The 23,903-nt window shown below is 41.9% G+C and overlaps 1 protein-coding gene across 1 annotated transcript in view; it reads right to left on the bottom strand.

Annotated features, from left to right (window-relative positions):
* Positions 1-3,313: 3,313 nt before the first annotated feature.
* LOC121588547 (protein lozenge-like) overlaps positions 3,314-23,903 on the bottom strand; it is a 282,254-nt gene continuing 261,664 nt past the window's right edge. The window contains exon 4 of the mRNA XM_041906617.1: positions 3,314-5,449. Coding sequence (XP_041762551.1) covers positions 4,290-5,449 — 1,160 coding nt within the window. The 3' untranslated portion in view covers positions 3,314-4,289. The remainder of the gene's footprint in view (positions 5,450-23,903) is intronic.

Below are 23,903 nucleotides of genomic sequence, written 5' to 3'. Positions count from 1 at the left end.
CATACAGGATATGAAAAGGCGTATCTTAAATCATCAATCTGAAATCATATCTGACACCAAATCTAGATGGGTTCAACCTATGTCAAGTAAGCTGTACCGGTTGTGCTAATATAAAGCATGCATTTATTATCTAGCATTTTTTTATCTTTTTAGATGCGACGACCATTTTCGGTCAAATAAATAGGCTTGGCTATCAGTAACATAAATGCTCATAGCAGGATAATCATCCCAGCGTATGAGGGCACGATCCATTCGAGGTTTTTACCCATGCCGATGTTATTGAGTGGTACGAGTTGACGATTGTATCACGAGACTGACTAATTATTTGAATTTCACTTACTATTTAAAACAAAAAGTTTTTTCACACAAATCGTTTACATGTTTACGGCACTCAAACGGTTGTCGAATGGAACAGAATGCTTCGAATCGAATGACCAAATATTGGAATTATGTCGAGTGCCAAGATCAAGAGGATATCGTGGCATAAAAAATAAATACATTTTTTTCGTTGTTTATACTCACATATTATAATACATCTCTTCTAAACCGTTCTGCAATATGAGTAAAGATTTAAATTTTAAAATAGTTATTTGTGTTGTTAAAACAAGCTAAATTATAACAAAAAGTATAACAGATGTTACAAATTGCACCATAATACCAAATGTAACACCATTTTTGGTTTCGCTTACCGCGATTTTTATAAACGATACGCGACGAAGTGCGATGAATTGTTAGTATGATTTAGAGAGGCTTTGGCTCCTGCGGAGTTCTTTCGCCTCTAGTGCGATGAATATTCCTGTGAGCATGGGAGAGTGCACAGGCAACACATACTGTGTGCGAGAAAGAGTGAACAGTTATCTTGCATGCAGCGGAGCGAACGGAAAGAACGAATTGAACGGAACGGAATGAACGGAAAGAACGGAAAGAACGGAATGAACGGAATGAACGAAATGAACGGAACGGAATGAACGGAATGAACGGAACGGAACGGAATGAACGGAAAGAACGGAATGAACGGAATGAACGGAACGGAACGATTTTGTATAAAGGATCGGAACGGAACGGCCTACATAAAGAACGGAACTTTTTTACTAGGTTCGGACCGGAACGGCCAACACTAGTATGCGGTGAACGTTGCAGCGACAAGCGAGCGTTACGATTCAACGCGGATACGAGGGGGGTAAAATTTGCTATGATCACAGAAAATAATAGGCAAAGCTGGCGCAAAGGACACGCAACACTGCGGATTTGTATGAAGAATGTTGGGAGTTCAATCCGATTGCCATGCGATTGTCCTGGGGAGTGTATCGGATCCTCTAAACGGACGCCATTTAATGAATCCGTCATGCCCGAGAGCCACAATCGGGTGGATGTTGGTACCGGCGTTGTTGTGCCAAAGAAGAACAAGAAGATTTTTGTCCGCCGTACATAGGCAGTGAAATAAATTTCGTCACTCGAAGCTGGTACTCACCATGTTTGTTTCTCAACTGTATAGATAGAGCATTTAAGTTAGGGGAAGTTTCATGGAGTGTGTATTGGCCGCAAGGATGCTTGAAAGTGTAGACCATGGGAGAGAAAAAAGGAGATTAAAGCGTGACTTGCTCCCATTTGGTATCAACCAACATTGCGTCTTTTGATATCGAATAAAGTCAAAAAAATTAAGTATTGGTATTTTGTACATTTAATTTTAATTTATTTTAATGGCGTAACTATCGCTGGGACTGTAGCAAGTTTTCCGTTGTTTCCCAAATGATGTTGTTCGTCTAGCTTTGTCGAGTTTTCAACATATGGCTATCCACATAAAGGTATATCTCTGCAGGCACAATGTTTTGCTAAGCCTTTATTTCTATGTGATTCTCTTTATATCTGATAACTGAATCATTATCAACAATATGCATCTCATTAAGTATTAGCGTGGTTTAGTGTCTTTTATTAATATTGGTTCTTATTCAAAGAATTTTCTTTTTCAATGCACATATATTACAAACATACCCTAAATACTTGTCATATCATTATACCATGTTGTTTTTACATATAAATTCGTGTCCACACGATAGCGCACATGTGCTGGCGAAATGCAAAAATATCAAAATGTGTAGAATGACACTTTGTTCCAGAAACGCAATCTTCATTTAGAGTACTGGTAGAATTATTTTGAGTACCACAAATATATGAGATGTGACAATGATATCAATGAAAAATTATTTTTCGCATATTTTGAAACTCTTTTTAAGTCATACCCCTACTAACAAAATCCAAATGCTTTCTCGTTTTGCCCAACAGACCTTCAAACCTGACAGATCGAGAAAGCATGTTGGTTTTGTTGCTATGAATATTTGAAGAAAATACCTGCTCATTTTTTCCAGTCAAATAATTATAAATCCCAGATAATTAATAAAATTGATGTTGCAACAAAATATATTGTTAAAATTTTGAATTTTACAACATTTTTATACAGTGACTGTAGGGCCTATATAATAGCGTTCAAATCAAAATTATCTTTTTTTATGCTAAATATTTACACCTTTAGAAATGCTACTGCACCTATTATTGACTTAAAGAATCGATCCATATCCTTTACAGGGTTTTCCAATTGAGGTTAGACTAGCAGCATACTTTTTTTGAATAGTCGCAATAGATTCTTGACTAGCATCCTCTATTTTTGATTACGATCAATGGATTTTTGACTAGGAGCAATTGATTTCAGCAGGCCGGTTGCTGGCACGGAGTGACCAGATTGTTTTTAGAGGTTATCGGTAGGAAATTTAAAGCAAATTCGGTAATTTTCGGTAAAAACAACTTTTTATTCACTCACAAAGTTTTTAAATTCCAATTTTATTGTTGAACGGTGAATACTTAGAAAAATATTTGATTTTCGATCAGAAAAATTGAGTTTCAGTGTGCTCAATTGCAAACCAATATTCGATCGAAAATCGATAGAACTACATGGTCACTCTGAAAAACATGTGCAATCTAGCTTTTGGTTAGGTTATGTCTATGGGTCCACTACTGTATATTTCAATTCAGCTGTTAAGTGCTTTTGTGTTGTATTGTGCATTCATAAAATCAAAACAATAGCATCGAAATCCTATCAGATAAAATATATCTTTCTTTGTGGATGACATATACAGTAAAACAAATTATTTAAACAAATGAACAGATGAAATTAAATATTATCCACAGATTATTATTCAAGTCGATCTGCCACACTGGATGTTATAAACCCGTCGCTCTTAGGCTGTCATGCAGGGACCTGCTGAAATCAATTGCTCCTAGTCAATAATCCATTGCTCGTAATCAAAAATAAAGGATGCTAGTCAAGAATCTATTGCGACTATTAAAAAAAAGTATGCTGCTTGTCTAAACTCAATTGGAAAACCCTGTATTGGCTTTGATAAAACTAGGTTGTATCATGTATACAAAATATTACGAAATGCGTGCATATGCGTTAAGCGCTCTCCCATGGACACGCATTTGAAAATATATCTGTGTTGTTCTAGCTCACGTTCCTTAATATATGATAGACATGTTCTCAATGCCTTGCTTAAATAGGCAATTAATCCTAAGGGTTAAATTTAGCATTTATTCACACATTTGTTTCATTAAAATGAATCTACAGGCTTTGAAAAAGAGTTTTACGAATCAAACTGTATGGACACAAACAGGATAGTTATACCGATTTTTATTTACAGGAAGCGATCAATAATAATAAATTGCTTCATAATTAATAACGATTAGATGCCCTCACACGATAAGATTCTTTGACTACAAATCTGTTCCCACATCACTGCCGAAACATATGTCATGAAGAAATATTCCTTGCAACATTTTCATGGTAGCCTGTTGCAATTGGATAATTTTGCTACTCGCTTCCTTCTTCACGAACCTTGCTCAATTTCCCCCTCCACGAGGAATAATATTGCTAGATGATGTTTTTTACCAGAAATTGTATCGAGTATCTGTTAAAAGTTTTACATACTGATTATCATTGTGCCATTAATTGGCCAGTCAACATATCTCTTTTTCGTGGGAGCAAGCATATACGGCTGATTCATATATTAATTTTATATTTGATTTACAGGGCTAACATTGCATATGCATTTCAATCCTGTACATTTTGAATAACGTATTTCTTATAACTAGTCTGACCAACCTTATATAATTGAGGAGTTTTTGTAAGCACTAGGTTGAGATTAAGATGAGATAGAAGTAAATGATGGTGGGAATGGTATTCTTTTCTCGGATATACAATTGGTGGTTATACCGGGCACACTCGCGATAGTTCTGTTTCAGTACGGTCGCCAGACAGAATTCCCATTATCGGTGGTCTGTCCTACCTGGCTAGTATTATCGGAGTGGCCATTTAATCGCCCACCGACAACTCCAGCACCACTCAGTACTCGATGAGTTGATTCGTCGAGGGCTCCACGGGCCATTGCACTGCAATTTCCAATAAGCGACAATTCAGGATTAGTAATGACCCCTACACCACTACTCTGATTGCCATGGCCGTGTCCACCAATTAAGTTTGCTCCTGTTTGATGATGATGGTAATGATGTCGATGAGACACGGCCGCTGCCGCAACAGCCGCAGCTTGGGTAGTACCAGCCGTAAGATGGTCCATAACACTCTGAAGTTCGCCAGCATGCATAGCAGCAGCGGCTGCTGTTGCCGCGGCGGCAGATGCACTGTTTTGTACCGGACTTCCTCCAGTAGCAACGGCAACAGCAGCTGCCACCGCTCCGTGCGTGGACTGGATATGATGGTGATGATTTACTGCATGTCCGAATCCTCCCACCGATTGGTTTGCAGCTGTGTACAGCTGTGAGTAAAGTAGACTAGCTGGCAGGACGGGGTAGAGTGGTGAACCATTACAGCTGCTGGTCCCATTCGAACCTACAAAGTTGGGTGTTGTGGATGCGTTGGATCCTCCATTGCTTTGGCTCATTACAATGTTTGAGAAATTTTGATGTAGTCCATTGCTATTACCACCTCCCCCACCATTGCTTCCTCCACCATTAGCACCACCATTTACACCGCCGCTGTCACCAGCACCGGTGGTAGTTGTGGGACCGCTGCTGGGACCAAGGTTGGGTGTGTTGGAAGTAAGTAAGTCATCTTGCACAGGAGATTCAGCTTGCGACGAGTCACTTAAACTACGAGGTTCGCTTTGATTGCTGGTGAGTCCGTAGGCGTCCACGTGATTGTTGGTACCCGTTGACTGTGCGTATCGGGGTACTATAAGACTATTCGACAAGTGAGCGGGAATTTGTGGAGTTAAGCTGTTTCCGCTACTACCGCTACCACCAGTGTTGTTCGAGTTATTGGTAACGCCTGCTCCACCTGAGATTATATTTGTTTGGACCATATGGCTTGTGGCTTGTTGTGTTGCCCCTACCAGGCTGCTTAGGTGTTGGTCCAGGTCGGTAGCCGTGGAGTCCGGTAACACTATTAAAAAAAATCAGATAAGTAAATCCCATCATAAAACGTATTGAAAAATATTTCAAGCATGTCATGAGGCGTTCTGCAGTCGAGTCGATCGGATGTATTTGACGATAGCTAGCCTTGTGGTCTAATAGAGGGTAGAAATGAGCATATTCGTAACTGTGATATTGTGAGTAAATTAGTCGTCGTAGCGGCAAGCTATGCAAGCTACGACACGATCTCAAATAAGAGAACAATGTGTGTACAGTGATAGTAGTAAATTTACGTCTACCTAAATACCTAACCGGAGCAAGAAAACCGGTTTGAAAGAATCAAAACACGAACGACCTTCATGCTCATCGTCGTCCAGCACGTACAGCTTAGAGGCGGAATATGAAGTAAGCACATATGATTAAAATGGAATGTCTACTGTAAAGATGGACGTCGACGGGTTTCAACCTACGTTAAAAAAAACGAGGCACAAAAGGCGCTAAAACTGCTATCTCTGCACCAGTGGCATCAGCTTCTGATGCCAACTCTGCTACGGTGACCCCTCGCGTGGCATTCACCGTTCCATCCTCCTCGCGTGATAATCATGCTACCTCAACCACTTCTCGTACGGTGACCCAAGCCTCTCAAAGGATGAATGCTCCGATTCCACTTGCAACTGGGCCCTTAAAGGAACCAAAACAACCATTATTAGTGGTTTAAACCATTCATAATGCTACGCTTAAACCTGCGTTGCAATCTCTAAGTGTCTATGCCATGTATCAGCATTGAAATATGTATATAAAAGTTTTCTTACAGTCGAAGGTAGAGTATGATGCAACGGTCCGAATGCTGGAAGATTCTCATGGGGAGTTCTTTTCTCACGAGATAAAACAGGAAAAACCATTCAAAACAGTAATCCACAGTCTTCCTTTGATGAAACTAAAAAACATCAAGATGGAATTAGCCGAGCATCACCAGCTTCAGGTGCTGGAAATATTCCGAACTAAACGGCGTAGTGAGAAAGAAAAACCGTACCACAACTATACCTGGTACATCTGAAACGAGGCTCGTGCATTCTTCCTGGTTTACAGTCAATCAGGAGTGTGCAATCTGTGATTGTTCGATGGGAAGCCTATCGAAATAGATCTAAAGGTCCTGTACAGTGCGGCTGATGCCAAGGCTTTGGTCATGGCTTGCGGAACTGCCGCTTGAAACCCCGCTGCGCTATATGTGCTGAAAATAATCTAACGGATACGTGCCCTACTAAGGAACAGCCATCCGTTATGAAGTGCACAAACTGCCAGGGACCACACCTTGCCAATAATGTTGTGTGCCCGCAACGTACTAAGTATGTTGAAATTTGCCAACAGGCCAATTCGCGCTCTCGTAATCAGACGCAACGCCCTGTGGTACGACTGACTCCAGCACCGCTACAATCTATGCAGGATTTCCCACAGCTCCGTACAATCGCGCCGCCCTCTGCTCACCGCAGTACCGCACGAACTACTACAGCTCCGGTTACACCGCCCGGGTTTCAGTATAATTTATAAGAGGCGAATGAGCTAGACCTCAAAGTCTCTATAAAAATAAGTAAAAGTAAAGTAAAGTATAATTTATCCCAGCGCCTGGCTGCTGCTCAACAATCTAAACCCGCTCCTGTAGAGGACGAATCACTGTATGACGCTGGTACACTTATGGCGATATTCAAAGAAATTGCTACGAAACTCAAGGGATGTCGAAGCAAACACGAACAAGTTGCTGTCCTAGGAGAGCTGCTGATTCGCTATGGATAAATTGAGTGTTATCACATGGAACGCTTACTCAGTAAAAAACAAACTTATCCCGCTATGCGATTTCCTCCATCGTCGTAATATTGACATCGCATTAGTGGTTGAGACACAACTGAAACCTACAATATGTTTTCCTATCCCTGACTATGACACACACTGGCTTGATCGAACCGGTTCTACCAGTGGTGGAGTGGCAATCATCATTCGTCGTTACATTAATCACTCGCTCCTTCCTTACTTTAACACAACAACAATAGAGTCAATCGTTTGTACGCCGATCTACTAACAACAGACCACTTCGAATAATTGCTGCTTACTGTCCTCAACAGTACAACAGTGTGCTTGCCACAGCATTTCAAAAAGATCTGAAAAGCATCAGTTGCGCCGCCCCGAAGAGTATCGTGGGAGGCGATTTAAATGCGAGACATGGTTTGTGGGCCAACCCTCCGAGCAACCGTAATGGAAACCTTCAAGTTAAAGTCACTCAACTAGGATTTTTCATCGTTGAGCACCCTGACTAGGCTACACACATACCGACTCGTGGGAATTCCAATATCATTGATATCTTCTTCGTAAATATCCCTATCACAAAGCCAGAAGTGATCGACAAACTAAACTCCGACCTCTTTTCCGTTGCAAACGGAAATGGACGTTGACTTCCTCTTCCAAAATTACTCTTGTTAGGAGAAGGAACTACCAAAAAGCTAATTGAGATCAATTCGGTACAATAGTCGACAGGAACATTGACTCTACTAATGTGACTACCACAAGTGAAATTGGAACAGCCATAACAAATCTGAATGCGGCTATTAGGACGGCGGAGCGGATAGCAGTGCCAAAAGTGCAGGTTATGGAATCCATTACAGGGTTTTCGAGGATTATATAGACTTGTTCAGCGAGTTGTAGTTTTGTTCAGATATATAATAGACTCTTTCAGCGAGATATAGAATTGTTCGGAAGTAGGCATTGACATGTTCGGTTATATTGTAGAGTTGTCACTTTCGTACACCTTGGACTGCACTTTAGATCATTCTCATCAAAAGGTAAAAAACGGTTTTCGAAAAAATATGTTTATTTCAACTAATTCATGTAATAAACAGCTTGGGGAATTATTGTTAGCTACTTTTAGGACAATTAAGAATGAAAAATTGAATGCTGCGGCACAGGGTGTAAACAAAACAAATGACAGCACGGAAGAATCGCTGAACAAGTCAACACCTACTTCCGAACAATTCTATGTTTCGCTGAAAGAGTCTATTATATGCCTGAACAAAACTACAACTCGCCGAACATGTCTATATAATCCTCGAAAACCCTGTATTCAGCTGGACTATCACACCAGCCTACTTTCAAGACGCGCAACCTACATCGTCGATAGCACCAGCGAACGGGCGATCTGGCATAAAAATACCATGCAGCCGTCCTATCAAGGGTCATCTCAGCTCGAGTTGAGGAAATACGCAACAACAATTTCGGGACTACTATAGCTCGGTGACAACTCCAAAGACATGTGGAAGGTGTAGATCAGGGGTCTCCAAACTACGCCCGCGGGCCGCATGCGGCCCTCAAGAGCCTTTGATGCGGCCCGTGAGGACTGGGTTAGTGTTAAATTAAATAGCTTTTTTCTATATCATTATTTTTGTTTTATTTCTAAAAGATGAAAACCAATATTCAATAAAAGAAACCTTCAGAAATTTGACATATTTCAATAGTATTTTCTTATTAAAACGAGATTTGAACTTCCACTCATTTTAAAGGTAACGTCAAAATGGCCCTCAACAAGTTTGATTGTGAAGCAATGCGGCCCGCGAGCTGAAAAGTTTGGAGACCCCTGGTGTAGATGATCCATAAAAAGAAACCAAGGCCGATTCCTCCTTTGGTTTCCAAGACAGGTACGACACTGAAAACCGCCTAACAAAAAGCAAACGCTATTTTGTTCCAATTTGCCAGTGTATATTCTCTTGGTGATAATATTAGCAGTCCTATGGAATAGGAAGTAGGCAGCAGTATGGGTCCGCTACAGGAAATATTACCGACAGCCGTGGAGATGTCGCCTGTAACGGTGAGTGAAATTGCCCTTCATAGCTAAGAAAAGCAAGCGAAGATACAATTGGATCTTTATTGGAATAAAAACGTTCGAGCATATGGAACGTTGAATTCCAGCGTGTAGGAACGTCCAATATAAGTTTAACTTGGACTCGATTTAAATGTTCCTGCAGTTCACGGAGTTTCATCGAAACCGCTGCACTTTTTCAAATGTTTCACTATTTCTTTTACGGACGTTACTGTGAGTTTCATGGGATTCTATATGGCACTTTCAACAATCAGGTTAAGTGTATGAGCGTTGCATGGATTATGTTCTATTTTGGCCAGCTGTACTGCGCGTTTCATATTCGCAGCGTTGTCAGTGACTACATAAACTATTTTTTCGGAGATTTTAAAACTATCCATTGTTTGTTTCATCCACCTTGCAATATTTTCCGAAGCGTGTTTGTTGGAAAATTGGATTTGCTGTCAAACCGATTTGACACATTTTGAATATTTTTTATTGAATATAATATACCAAAGATAAATGGTGAAATAGCCTCCCTATTGACAGGATCTGTGCGCCTACACAGCTAGATTTTTTGTATTTGTTTTTTGAAATCTTAAAAAATTTCGTTTTACGTGAAACAGTAAAAAATATATTTTTCAAGGCTTTCTTGAACCTACGATACATTATGTGTAAAATCAAAAAAGGACGCTTGATTTCGAGAGGGGAAGGCACAAACTCCACCTCAAAAAGTTTGAAGCTGAAGAGCTACTAACTTGTACTGTAAGCTTTAGACGGATTGATTGTTAAGCAGAGTAAAAAAACACATGAAGAGCGAAATAAATATTCAATTTTCAAATGGGAATGTTTGACGCGTTTGAAACAATTTCATAAATATGTTAAAATTGTTATTTTAATTTGCAATTTACAAAGCTCCAGTAAACGAAAAGTAAACTTTTTAACTTTTTTTTGTACAATTTTTGAGTTACGCTCAAGTTTACGCTTAAGTAACCATAGACCACAAAGTAACCATAGATAGATAAAAATGAAAAACTTACCCAGGTAGGCTGTCATTGACAATAGGCTTAATCAATTAGCTTATGTCAAAATACGTAAAATGGCTCAGCCTTGTGCGCAATAATTTGTCGTATTTGGCACGAGCATGTAGAAGGAAAAATAGTCGCCATTGATCAGTGTGTTTTCGAAAAATATGTGGAATCGTAAACCCGAATGACTATCATTATCGATTATTTTTGTATGGGTCTCCAAGCAACATACGATCGTCAAATTGTAAACGACAACTAACGACAGTCGTTTGTTTATTTAAATTAAGTTTCCACCAACTGGAAACTGACCTTCCCTCGGCTCATGAATAAATTATCGTCACGATCTCTTTGCGGTTGAGAATCACCCGCATTAATTCTGGTTTCACATTATGTTTTGTTGATAAATCATACTGGCCATATAATCGAGGCAAGATTCACCATGTTACAGATTTTCGGTAAAATAGAGACGCATAAGATACTATCTCTTCATTGACTTCAAACCCGCATATTATAGCATAGACAGGGTAAAACTGTATGACGCTATGAGCTCATTTGGAATCCCGGTCAAACTGATAAGGCTAGTTAGAGTTACTATGACCAACGTCACTTGCCAGGTGAGGGTGGATGGAAAACTCTCAGGATCTTTTGCTACCACTAAGGGTCTGCACCAGGGGGACGGGCTTGCGTGTCTCCCATTCAACCTGGCACTAGAGAGGCCCATCCGCGACTTCTATAAGTCAACCCAGATCCTGGTATACGCTGAGGATATAGACATCATTGGTCTGCGGCTCTCCTATGTAGCAGAAGCCTACCAAGGGATCGAGCAGGCGGCAGAGAATCTCGGGTTGCAGATAAAAGAGGCAAAGACCAAACTGATAGTGGCAACATCAGCGGGCCTACCAATAAATAATCAGAATTTACGTAGGCGGGATGTACAGACAGGTGAATGCAGAATTCACCTATCTTGGGTCAAAGGTCAGCAACGACAACAGTATGGAAGCTGAGTTGCGCGCAAGGATGCTGGCTGCCAACCGGTCATTCTACAGCCTGAAAAATCTGTTCACCTCAAAGAACCTGTCGCGACGGACGAAGCTGGGAATATATAGTACCTATATAGTACCGGTACTCACATACGCCTCTGGGTTATTGGCACTGCCCAAATCTGATGAATCCTTTATGGGCGCGCTCGAGAGGATGATGCTCAGAAGGATTCTTGGCCCCGTATGTGTATAAGGATTATGGAGGAGCCATTATAACGACGAGCTATACGAGATGTACGGCGACCTCACTGTCGTGCAGCGTATCAAGCTCGCCAGGCTCCAGGGGGGGTGGCGATGTTGTATATTTGGAAACGGACGACCCAGTCCGTAAAGTCTTTTTAGGCCGCCCACAAGGACATAGCGGGCGTGGTAGACCCAAATTGTTGAGGTAAGCAGTCGTGGAGGCGTCCGCCATTAAAACTAGGATAACGGATTGGCAAAGAAAAATGCCGTGAGACCGTGAGCGGTTTCGGACACTCCTGAGGCAGGCCAAAACCGTATGGCGGAAGAAGCGCCGGATAAGTAAGTTAGTAAGTATCAACGAGGACTTTAACTACCACAGTTATAAAATGGTTTTTGGGTATGCTGTGTATCAGTACTGTGTACTAGAACTGAGACAAACGATTCATTTCACGACGCAACCCGAAGTCGAATGCGAGTCTATCGGAATCGATTCTGACCCAGGGCTGCAGTTTGAGCTTAAGGACGGTATCATGTTCGACCCGTGGTAAGGGACAGTCGGTACAATGAAGCATAAGTGACATCGATCTGTTGGTACAGCAAGTTCAGGTCGGGTCTTGAACCTACTTTGGCTCGACCCAACCTCAGACTCGCTTATGCTTTATTGTACCTACTGAGCCTTTCGGGTCAGGGTTAAAGGACTACGTATGGAAGCACGGTCATTTCGGGGCTTGAACCCCTGACGTGCATATTGTTCGTTTTGAATATGCTAACCCCTGAAAACACATTCATAAGTACACAAATATACACTAAGCACAGCTCAATTTGACTGGAAAACAAACGACTCAGCCTACTGCGATTGTTAATTTGACGATGAAACATTGCAATCGAGCAGATGTCTTATTTTTTACCGTTGTTCATTTTGACGACTTCCATTGGCGATCTCACCCAATGTTGGCAAAGATTTTGCTTTGAGAAATAAAATTTCCTGTTTTAAAACTGCGGTTAAAAGTATTTGCGTGTTTCTCCAGATTGGATCATAGTTTATTACTGAAATCAAAGACAATATTGAATTTGGAACGATGTCGGACAAAAAATGAATGATGTTTGAAATTACTTTGAAAGTACTGCTGTGCCAAATAAAATGCGCTGCGTTATTTGGAAGGCGCAATTGACTTCCAACAATAAATCCTCATTCAACTTGAAGCATCATCTCAAAAACATGCATCTGACGATAGAAGTTGAACGACCATCGGCATCAAAATCTTCAGAAAAAGAGATCAGTGATCGTTCTACGAGCTTTATCTTAGATGACGGCGTTTCGAAGACACCATCAACATTGCAGAAACAACCTATTAGTTAAAATCCATGGAGCAATTAGTGAGTGTCACAAAACCGTTGGGTGCTGCTAGAAAAATAAACCATAGACAATAAATTGTTAAATGTCATATATAGCCATGCCCTCCCATTCCGTTTGGTAAAGGCAGACGATTTTAAAGATTTAAATCGAGATTTGTGCCCAAGTTATAAGCTTCCAGCAAAAAAAACTCTTAGCAATACGCTATTGAACTCAAATTATGGAAATCTCTTAGAAGCTGAGGAAGAAGAAATAGTAAACTGCAAAGCAGTATGTTTAACTTCAGATGGTGGGACCATCTCTAAGAATGAAAGTTTCCTGGCGGGCACTGCTCGTTTTATCCATAGTGAATGCAAACAAACAACCTATTTGCTAGCATGCAAATAATTTTCCAACAAACACACTTCAGAAAATATAGCAAGGTGGATGAAACAAACGATGGATAGTTTTAAAATCTTCGAAAAAGTAGTTTATGTAGTCACTGACAACGCTGCGAATATGAAACGCGCAGTACAGCTGGCCAAAATAGAACATAATCCATGCAACGCTCATACACTTAACCTGATTGTTGAAAGTGCCATATAGAATCCCATGAAACGCACAGTAACGTCCGTAAAAGAAATAGTGAAACATTTGAAAAAGTGCAGCGGTTTCGATGAAACTCCGTGAACTGCAGGAACATTTAAATCGAGTCCAAGTTAAACTTATATTGGACGTTCCTACACGCTGGAATTCAACGTTCCATATGCTCGAACGTTTTTATTCCAATAAAGATCCAATTGTATCTTCGCTTGCTTTTATTAACTTTAATTCACAACTAACTGAAAACGATTGGACCATTTTGAATGAGGCATCTAATGCATTAACGTTTTTTTATTTAGTAACTACAGAAATTTCTGCTGAACAAACAGTAACGCTGTCCGAAATGCGTGTAATTACATCTTTTATGATAAAGAAATTAGAATGCAATTCAGGTTGTGAAACGAATGAGGTAAAAAATTTAATCAAATCAGTAAATAATAGATTATATGAATAATTTGTTTATATACATAGCGAAATTGTTAGGCAAGCCACCATTTTGGACCCCCGGTTCAAACAAAAAGGATTCCAAAGCGAAACAGAATTTCAGCAAAGCTGCAAACATCGAAATCTACGATTAGACACGCAAACCAATGAATTCCAACTACAAACTGTTATCGAAGTTGTTACTGAAGTTGCAATCAGTTAGGATCTCATCACCGATAGTATTTGTAAAGATTTCGATACCGAACAAAATGATTTCCAAGTTATTTTACATACGCTAACTGAAAGTCAGAAGGAATTAGACAATTACATGGCCGAGCCATTGTCACATAGAGCGGACAACCCTCTTGAATGGTGGAAATTACATGAAAACAAGTATACGAGGTTATACGACCTAATGATTCGCACTCTTTGCATCCCAACCTTTTCTGTGCCATGCGAAAAGGTTTTTTCAAAGGCAGGCGACATTGAATCTTGTAAATGAAATAGATTACATTCAAGTAAGCTAAGGAAGATTTTGTTTATTAAACATAACAAAATTTAAGAAAAAAGGAGAATGCGGAAGTCAGAGGTTGATATGGACTAAGATATAAATACTGTCCAAACTGTACTGTACGTCTATTACTGTATTCAATTTCAATTATAATAAACATATACGAACTCATATAAACACATACCACACTAAACATATTCAAAATAAATTTTATTTAAAGTCCGGCCCGCGAAGGAGAATTATGTATGTATTATGTTATATAAACCATTGTCACTCGACCCATAAGAAAATATGTTCTTCCAAACAGGTGAGCAAAAATAATTGGCGCATTCCATTCACATTTTGCAAGGCTTTAAATCATTTTCTGTACGAAGCTTTCAAACGCACACCCTTTTCACAAAAGGCGGTTTTCGCCGCGATTTACGACTGAGCGAAAATGTTTTTTTCACGATTTGTATGGAGCGAAGACACACACCCAAATTATGGTCACAAATTATGGATGGAAAGTTTATGATTCTGACTTCTGTTTCACTCTCGCTCACAGACGATGATTTCCCGTCGCATTCTCACAATCCAATCGGCTCTACGGTTTGGTTGTTGCTGCTCTTTCTCGCACGTGTGGGAGTTTTCTTTCTCCTTGTTTTTCCCGTGTATGGCATTGGCTGCGAACGATAAGTATCCTCATGATCTGTTGGCGCCTATGAGTAGGCAATCCGCTAGACGGATCTAAAATTTGTATATATTGGTGACAGACTTAGGATTAGAATAGGATTAAGGTGTTAGTGAATTGTAAATATGTATAATAAATTGGTCTTAACGTAACCACCGCAATGTTTGGAAGTGAACCGATCGATCCGAAAGTGAATTGGTTGTGAGCTAGAGAACATTTGGTCCTTCGAACCGGATTTGGAAATTGGGTTAAGTACAGTCACAATTTATAAAGCGTGGGTGAAAAGTTTCGGTAGAAAATCGTTCGGCTGTTTTGTGATTCACTCAAACATGTTCATGGTGCGGTGACCCTTGTCAAACAGGGATAAAGGAAAGTTAAGGCCAACGTGGGACAAGAGCGGACTAAAGAAAAAAGGAGAAGAAAAAAAAACAAAGCAATTGCAAAGACGTTAAAGCGGACTGTAAAACGAGATGGTAATATTGTACGAGTTTGATTCTGTGCACCTTGTGTGAAATTGTGCGAACTACAGCTTGGCTTAGTCGGTCATTTACCAGGAGTTTTAGGACCAGCCATCGCGATTAGAGAAGTGAGTGCGCAAAGTGGTAGCATTTGTGTTAGTGTGAGTGCTGGTGAACTGTGAAGTGCGTTGAGTGAAAGTGCGCACGCAGCGGTTGGCTTGATAGGTCATTGACATTGTATGAGTTTAGAAGTAGCCATCGTGATTCTCGTAAATTGATAGCGTTCTTGGATTAATAATAAAGTGGTTTAAATAAAGCAAAATGCCTGCGGACAAAAAGGTTACGAAACTAACAAAAGTGTATAAAGACCGCCGTACGTGGATGGAGGAATTTGTGGATTTTGTGGACATTTATAAAGATTCTGAACAGCGGGTAGAACTACAAAATTAATTGAAAGTGTTAGAAGGAGCGAAGGATGCGTACGAAGAGGCGAGGGAAAATTTGCTTATTGAATATGAAGAAGCAGATGAAGTGCAGATGCGAAATGATAGAAGGGATTTCTTTAAAAAGTTTCACCGTGTGAGAGGGTTTATCATGGATATGTTGAAAACTAATGAAAGTGTGCAGCCGATCGCGAATAGCACGATGGTGAATACGACTACCGCGAGTGTTAAAATGCGTTTACCAAAACTCGAGCTTCCGACGTTTGATGGTAACATTACCCAGTGGGTAACGTATAAGGATCGTTTTGTGTCTTTAGTGCATGATGTGGGTGAGCTACCGGATGTAGCCAAACTTCAGTACCTTTTAGCTTCGCAGGAGGGAGAAGCTGCATTACAGTTTGAGCATGTGCCGTTGGAAGAGAAAAGCTACGCGTCAACCTGGGACACCCTGTTGCAGAGATACGACGACAATAAGCAGCTGCGAAGGGAATATTTTAAAGCACTTGTTCAGCTGGAACCGATGAGTGCCGCAACGTCATCTGAGTTAACCAGAATTGTTAACGAAACACGACGACTGGTTCAAGGAATGAAACGGATGGAAGAACCAACGCAACATTGGAACACACCGCTCACGACACTGGTAATGTACAAATTCGATAACACCACACTAATTGCGTATGAACATTTTGCAGTGGAAAACAAGACCGACACCTACGACCTGTTGATGGAATTCTGCGAGAAAAGGATACGAATTCTAAACAGCACAGCGCTTCATAGCATCGGTGTGATCGGGACAAGGTCAGCAACAAAGGCATACCAGCGGAATCGTTTGCCTGACCAGAAGATAAACAGATTGCCGCACTCATATGCTGTCACATGCGCCGCCCAGTCTTCATACAATGACAAAAGGGTTTGTCCAGCATGTAAGGCAAATCACCTCTTGTTGGAATGTACGACGTTTGAAGGTATGTCACTTTTGCAACGGGAAGGGTTGGCGAAGAAACACAATTTATGTTTTAGCTGCTTGAAGGGGAACCATCAAATAAGATTTTGTCGGAACGAGAGTAAATGCAGTCATTGTCACGGCAAACATAACACGCTGCTTTGCAAACGACAGGAAGCGATCCAAGTGGCAGCACAGGCATCACAGGTAGAGCAGCTTACACCCAATGGAGAAGAAACGACAACGATTAATGCGACAACCAGAGTATCAGCTAGAACTAGAAACATGGTGTGGTTGTCAACAGCACTGGTATGGATACGCGGAAGTGATAATGAAGAGTTACCAGCTAGGGCGTTGCTAGATCAAGGATCGCAGTCTAACTTTATTACTGAACGACTGGCACAACAACTAAAATTGAAGAGATTGCGACCCGACAGACAAAGAGAACGAAATTTTCAGGCGCGGGGTAGGTAGAAACACGCGGTGTGGGCCCGGCCCAAGATCGGATCCGAAGTCCGTTGTTTTGGGCTCGAAATTAAAAATGGCGGATGGAGCGCTACCACGGAGAGAATGCGCTCTCTTGCTTGCCTTTAAAATACACGAGGCGCTCTCGCTGTAAAGAACGCTCGCTCGCGCTGTTTCATCATACCCCTTCCTTCCCGTTTCTTTCGGCTTGCGCTGCGCTGAGCTGGTACCCCCTCCCACTTGATTCCAGCGAATTGCGCTGCGCTGGACTGACACCCCCTCCCACTTGTTTCTTTCGTAGCACGCTGTGCGCATCCCTTCATTCGGACTTGGTGCACCCGAATCAAAACAAAAACTTGAACACATTAAACTTGGTTTATATTTTATCACTTTTATTGCAAATAAAGGGGCATTTTCGCACATAGCTTCACACAATCTTGCCACAAAATCACACACATTATTTATATTTAAAAAATCGTCTTATTTAAAATAGCCGTCTAACTGCATGAATACCGTTGTTGCTGTTCAATGCAGTAAAAAAATATTGAAATAAACCAGCGCAAATCACACATTTAAGATAAATGGTGAAAGAAAAGCGCAGCTTCATTTCAATGTGCACAACACTTCAACACTTAGCGAATCTTCGATCGCCCGGGACTTAGGCTAACACGCGCGCGGCCTTTCACGGCGAACGCTTGAGCTGAACTGACGATTTCGTGTGGTGGCAAGAAAGGGAGCGCACAGAGGAACACTCGCTGCACTAGTGCGAGCGAGACACCGATAGCCGCATGCCACTGCGAGAAAACCAAACTGAGCGCGCAGGCTGAAAGTGAACGCACACATTCACACATGTGTAATTATGTGAGTGCAAAAACTGTGTAGAAACCAAAACACGCTCGCGCCTCCGCGTAATTCCGCGTATTTCCAACTGTCTACCCATGCTTGTACATGCCCCTCGCCTGAAAGTTGCACACTTTTTCATTCTCATTGCTAGTAGGGGAATGTCCAGACCGTTATCAGGAATTGGTGCAGTGGCAGTTACTGCAACCAGTATGGTTTCTACCACCATTAGATCGCGTGTTTCCGATTTCCAAGCAGGATTGCAATTTTTGGTGTTACCGAAGGTTACATCTGACTATCCGAGTCAGATGGTAGAAGTCAATCGATGGAACATACCATCAGGTATAGCCTTGGCAGATCCAACGTTCAACAAGCCAGAGCGAATTGATATTCTAATAGGAGCCGGCTTGTTTGCAGAGTTGCGAGGTGAAGGAAAAATAAGGTTGGCGTCATATCTTCCTCGATTGCTTGAAACAAAGTTAGGCTGGATTGTCAGCGGGAAAATGACAGAGGCTATTGAGGACAATTTCAACGAAAGCATTGCGGGATGTGCGATAGATGATGATTTTAATGCTGCAATGGAAAGGCTAGTAAGATTGGAAGATATTCCTGAGGAGAAGATTTTGTCAACAGAGGAGCAACTATGTGAAGAATGGTATGATAAAACAACACGACGAAATGAAGATGGGAGATATATAGTACAGTTGCCAAAGAAGGACAACTATAAAAGGGAAATAGGAGAATCATATGAAATTTCTCTAAAACGATTCGGTGCAGTAGAGCGGCGAATGAAGAGGGATACATGCTTGAGCGAAGAATATCATAAGTTTATGGATGAATATCTTCAATTAGGTCACATGACAAAGGTAACCGATGAGAGGAACAAACAGAGTATACAATACTATTTACCTCATCATGCCGTATGGAAGCTAGACAGCACAACTACCAAGTGCAGGGTCGTGTTCGATGCGTCGTGCAAAACAGACAGTGGAAGGTCCTTGAACGATATTTTGTTGACCGGACCTCAATTGCAAGACGATCTTGTCTCTATTTTATTGCGCTTTCGATTTAACAAAGTAGCAATCGTAGCCGATGTGGAGAAAATGTATCGGCAGGTGTTGATAGATGAGAGGGATCGAGAGCTGCAGTGCATTTTTTGGCGATCACATGAATCAGAGCCAGTGGGTACATTTAAATTAAACACTGTCACGTATGGAACCGCATGTGCCCCGTACCTGGCAATAAGAACGTTAAGGCGAGCCTTTGAAGATGGTGAGAGTGAATTTCCAGCGTCAAAAGCGATGGTACAACGATTTCTACGTTGATGATTTGATTTCGGGTGTCGAATCTGCCGATCAAGCTAAACGAATACGACAAGATGTGGTGGAAATGTTGGCAAAGGCAGGATTTAAGCTCTGGAAATGGGCTTCAAACAGGGTAGAAGCATTGAAGGGAATTCCAAAAGAAGATCTAGCCAAGACAGATGTACACGTATTAAATGTGGGAGAAAGCACGGTCAGTACATTAGGAGTAATATGGGAGCCGATGACGGATATAATGAGAGTACGTGTTCCTAGCATCATGATGTCATCCAGTGCTACCAAGCGAAATGTAATGGGTGCGATCGCAAAGATTTACGATCCTCTGGGATTTGTGGACCCCGTCAAAATGGTGGCAAAAATCTTTATGCAGCAATTATGGAAGCTAAAAGATGTTAATGGAATTTCTTGGCCTTGGGATAAAGAGTTGCCGGAAAGCTTGAGTCGTGATTGGACAAATTTTGCAACCCAACTTCATGTGCTACAAGATGTGAAGCTTCCACGGTTGGTGTGCTCGAGTGAGACGATTGAGTACCATATATTTTGTGATGCATCTGAGCGTGGATATGGTGCATGTTTGTATGTGCGAAATGTAGACCCGTCGGGAGCAGCGAAGGTGCAGCTGCTGATCTCTCGATCCAAGGTTGCTCCATTGGCAAAGCGTTTGACCATTGCGAGATTAGAGTTGTGTGCAGCGCTGTTAGGAAGCCGTCTATGGGACTTTGCAAGAAAGGGGAGGCTGCGTGAGGGCCGTGTTTCCTATGGACTGATTCTATGACAACATGGCATTGGATCCAGTCCCCTCATCATATGTGGAAAACTTTTGTGGGCAATCGCACGGCAAAGATCCAATTGTTGACCGCTGTATGTAATTGGCGACATGTACCGGGAGTAGACAATCCAGCTGATTTAGTGTCGAGAGGATGTGAACCATCGCGATTAATCAATAATGCGCTTTGGTGGTCGGGGCCTACTTGGCTATCAGAAACTGAAGAAAAATGGCCAACATTGCCTGAAGCAAGAGCAATATCAACAGGCGAAGAACGGAAGGTGGAGTTAATAGCCTCTTCAGTTAATGAAGAGACATTTGTTGACTGGTTGTTCGATCGTTATTCATCTTTCGCTAAGCTTCGGCTAAAAGTAGGTTACTGCTTAAGGTGCCTACAAGGTGTGCGAATGCGATCAAAGAGAGAGTCAGAACAGCATGGATCTTCAGTAGTTCAATACGAGACGCTAATCCTCACCACAGAAGAACGTTTGCGATCAGAGCGGGTATTGTGTCGACTAGCTCAGAAACAATGTTTTGAAAAGGAATTAAATTGTCTCACAAGTAAGAAGGAAATTCCCCAGTCATCTCCATTGAGAGGATATAAGCCATTTATCTACGCAGAAGGGATCATTCGGTTAAATGGAAGATACCTTAATTCATCATATCTCACATCAATTTCATAAATTGATGTTTTAAATATTAGATCCCTCTCTTATGCATTCCACCACCACTTATAATTATATATGTATGTTGTACTCATTATCTATATTTTATCAATCACTCCTTTAACTGCTACTTCCTTTTCACCTTTTCGACGATCACTGGTTAGGCAAAATACAAATACGAACTACTGGTCGCTTAATATCTTTCGCGTTGGACGTTCGCAATGTTACTACCCGCACCACACCGTCACTCCCTGGATGGACTTCTGACACCCTTGCTAATGGCCATTTCGTTGGGGGTACATATCGGACAGAAAGATAGAACCCTGGTTTTTCATCGCACCGTGCACTTGTTTGACCACGTTACTCTTGTGTGTGTGTGTGTGTGTGTGTGTGTGTGTGTGTGTGTGTGTGTGTGTGTGTGTGTGTGTGTGTGTGTGTGTGTGTGTGTGTGTGTGTGTGTGTGTGTGTTGTGTGTGTGTGTGTGTGTGTGTGTGTGTGTGTGTGTGTGTGTGTGTGTGTGTGTGTGTGTGTGTGTGTGTGTGTGTGTGTGTGTGTGTGTGTGTGTGTGTGTGTGTATGTGTGTCTGTGTGTGTGTGTGCGAGTGCGCGGGTTTTTGTCTGAAGAAACGTAGCTGGACATGGTTTCATATTGCGTTGAAAACATTCTGATTATGTGTGTTATCATGTGAAACAGCGTGCGTTCACACTTGGATAAAAGCTAAAGGAGCTGTTTAAGAACATCGATAGCAGCGAATGTTCTTCGGACGAGAACGCAGGTGTGCTGTTTCATGAATGTGATTGCGACAGCGGTGCGAAATGGAAACGGGCACAATAGCAATGAACTCGGCATTCCCTCACAGGTATTTCGCCAGTGCACGCCATTGAAAGGCCAGCGTGCATCTCTGCGTTGAAGCTGGTGTGTGCATAGGAAACTTTGTGCGTGCATTGAGCTGGCGCGCAGTTGTTCTTTTCAATGAGCGTTTTGTTTCATGAGCGCGGCAGTATTCTACTACAATAGCGCGGCACACACATGCACACATGCACACACACACACACACACACACACACACACACACACACACACACACACACACACACACACACACACACACACACACACACACACACACACACACACACACACACACACACACACACACCACACACACACACACACACACACACACACACACCACACACACACACACACACACACACACACACACACACACACACACACACACACACACACATGCACACACAAACACATACAAACCACACATAAACTTGGCCCAACGGGTGCATGCTGTTGAAAAAACAAGGGTCCTATCTTTCTGTCCGATACTGTACATTATCCTCGCGTAACAAGACTAACATACCGGGCACGATTGCGGTTACAGATCCATGCCACTTATTTCTCGCATGGAGCTGTTGAAGATATTCAGTCTTCCATCTGACCCAAAACTGCTGCAACCGTTTTCTGACCAACCGCCAATGATTTAAACGGTTATCTGGGATGTCCTTCACATCGATCTCTATAACGTGCTGCAGGTGAGATCCCGTCAAAAAGTGCCCTGGGGTTGGCGCTTCAAAGTCCGACGGGTCATCTGACAGTGGGGTAATGGGCCTCGAATTCAAGCACGCTTCGATTTCTGTAAGTAAAGTGGTCATGTCTTCGTATGATGCTGAAGCATTTCCAAGAACTCTTATTAAGTGAAATTTCATTGATCTTACGGCAGCTTCCCACAATCCACCAAAGTGTGGGGCACGAGGTGGGATGAACTTCCACTGGATTGTATTTTCCGCACTCCATGCTGAAATTTCTTCTCTATGCTTTAGCGAGCATAGCATTTCATATAATTGATGTAGCTCGTTTGCTGCTCCCTTAAAGTTGGTTCCATTGTCTGAATGCAGCTCCGTCACCAACCCTCGTCTTGCAACAAATCTCCTGAGTGCAGCCAAGAAGGCTGGAGTGCTTAAATCGGATACTAATTCCAAATGAACGGCTCGAGTTACAAAACAAACAAAAACGGCTACAAATGCCTTTGTCGGTGCTCCTCTTCGATGTTGTGCCTTGATCCATACAGGTCCGCAATAGTCCACCCCCGATATCGCGAATGGTCTTGCTTCTGTTACTCGATTTGCAGGAAGATCGGCCATTGGTTGAACCACTCCCTTTGGATTACATTTAAAGCACCCATTTTATTTTTATTAAAGCAACAGATTGTTAGATAGTTAAAGGAAAATTGCTGGAAGCAATGGCTCTGACACACCAAATGCTGTACCAATTCGTGCCCGTTTATGTCCCACAATGTACGGAAATTTTTTTGTGACTAGCACAACCACAAACACAGTATTATGATGTGTGTAGATTTGAGACACATGGTGGTAAACTTTTTATGCAGACGAGCAACAATTAAAAGCCGCATATTGTATACCCTTTAAACCAAACGGCAGAATGCTTTTAATCGTCACTCTGCTGCTCTATTCAACATGCGTAGCGACTCATTTGACGCAGTCGATCATCACAACGAGACCGGTTACTACGAGGCCATACGAGATCGATTCCCATCCGAAATATTCCCCCGATAGCAAGAACCGAATATCTAGCGTGACTTTAGTACGGTTAAGGAGCCACAGCATTGTTCGGTATGTAAAAAAAAGAAGAAAATTTGTTCGGGGGGCAATTGGCTTGGTATGCAGATGGCAGGGAGCAGTGGGGTCTTATCGGCCACGGGCTGTAATCGACTACGTGGTTCCAAGGCGCGTTAATATGTGGTCAGCGGTGCGCCAGGTAGTTTGGTAGGTACCTTTCCGACTCGTGGTAGCAGCGATTTGGAAAGGAATCGCACCTCCCAAATGATCCGGATGGTTCCGACCCGGTAGGTCGACCCGATTCCAGTGGCGTATTAGCACGAGTGGAGGCCCTAAGCGGACACATGAAAGTTGACCATT

The sequence above is a fragment of the Anopheles merus genome, chromosome X (genome assembly GCF_017562075.2).
Source record: "Anopheles merus strain MAF chromosome X, AmerM5.1, whole genome shotgun sequence".
Classification (NCBI taxonomy): domain Eukaryota; kingdom Metazoa; phylum Arthropoda; class Insecta; order Diptera; family Culicidae; genus Anopheles; species Anopheles merus.
This window is presented reverse-complemented; position numbering and strand designations above follow the sequence as displayed.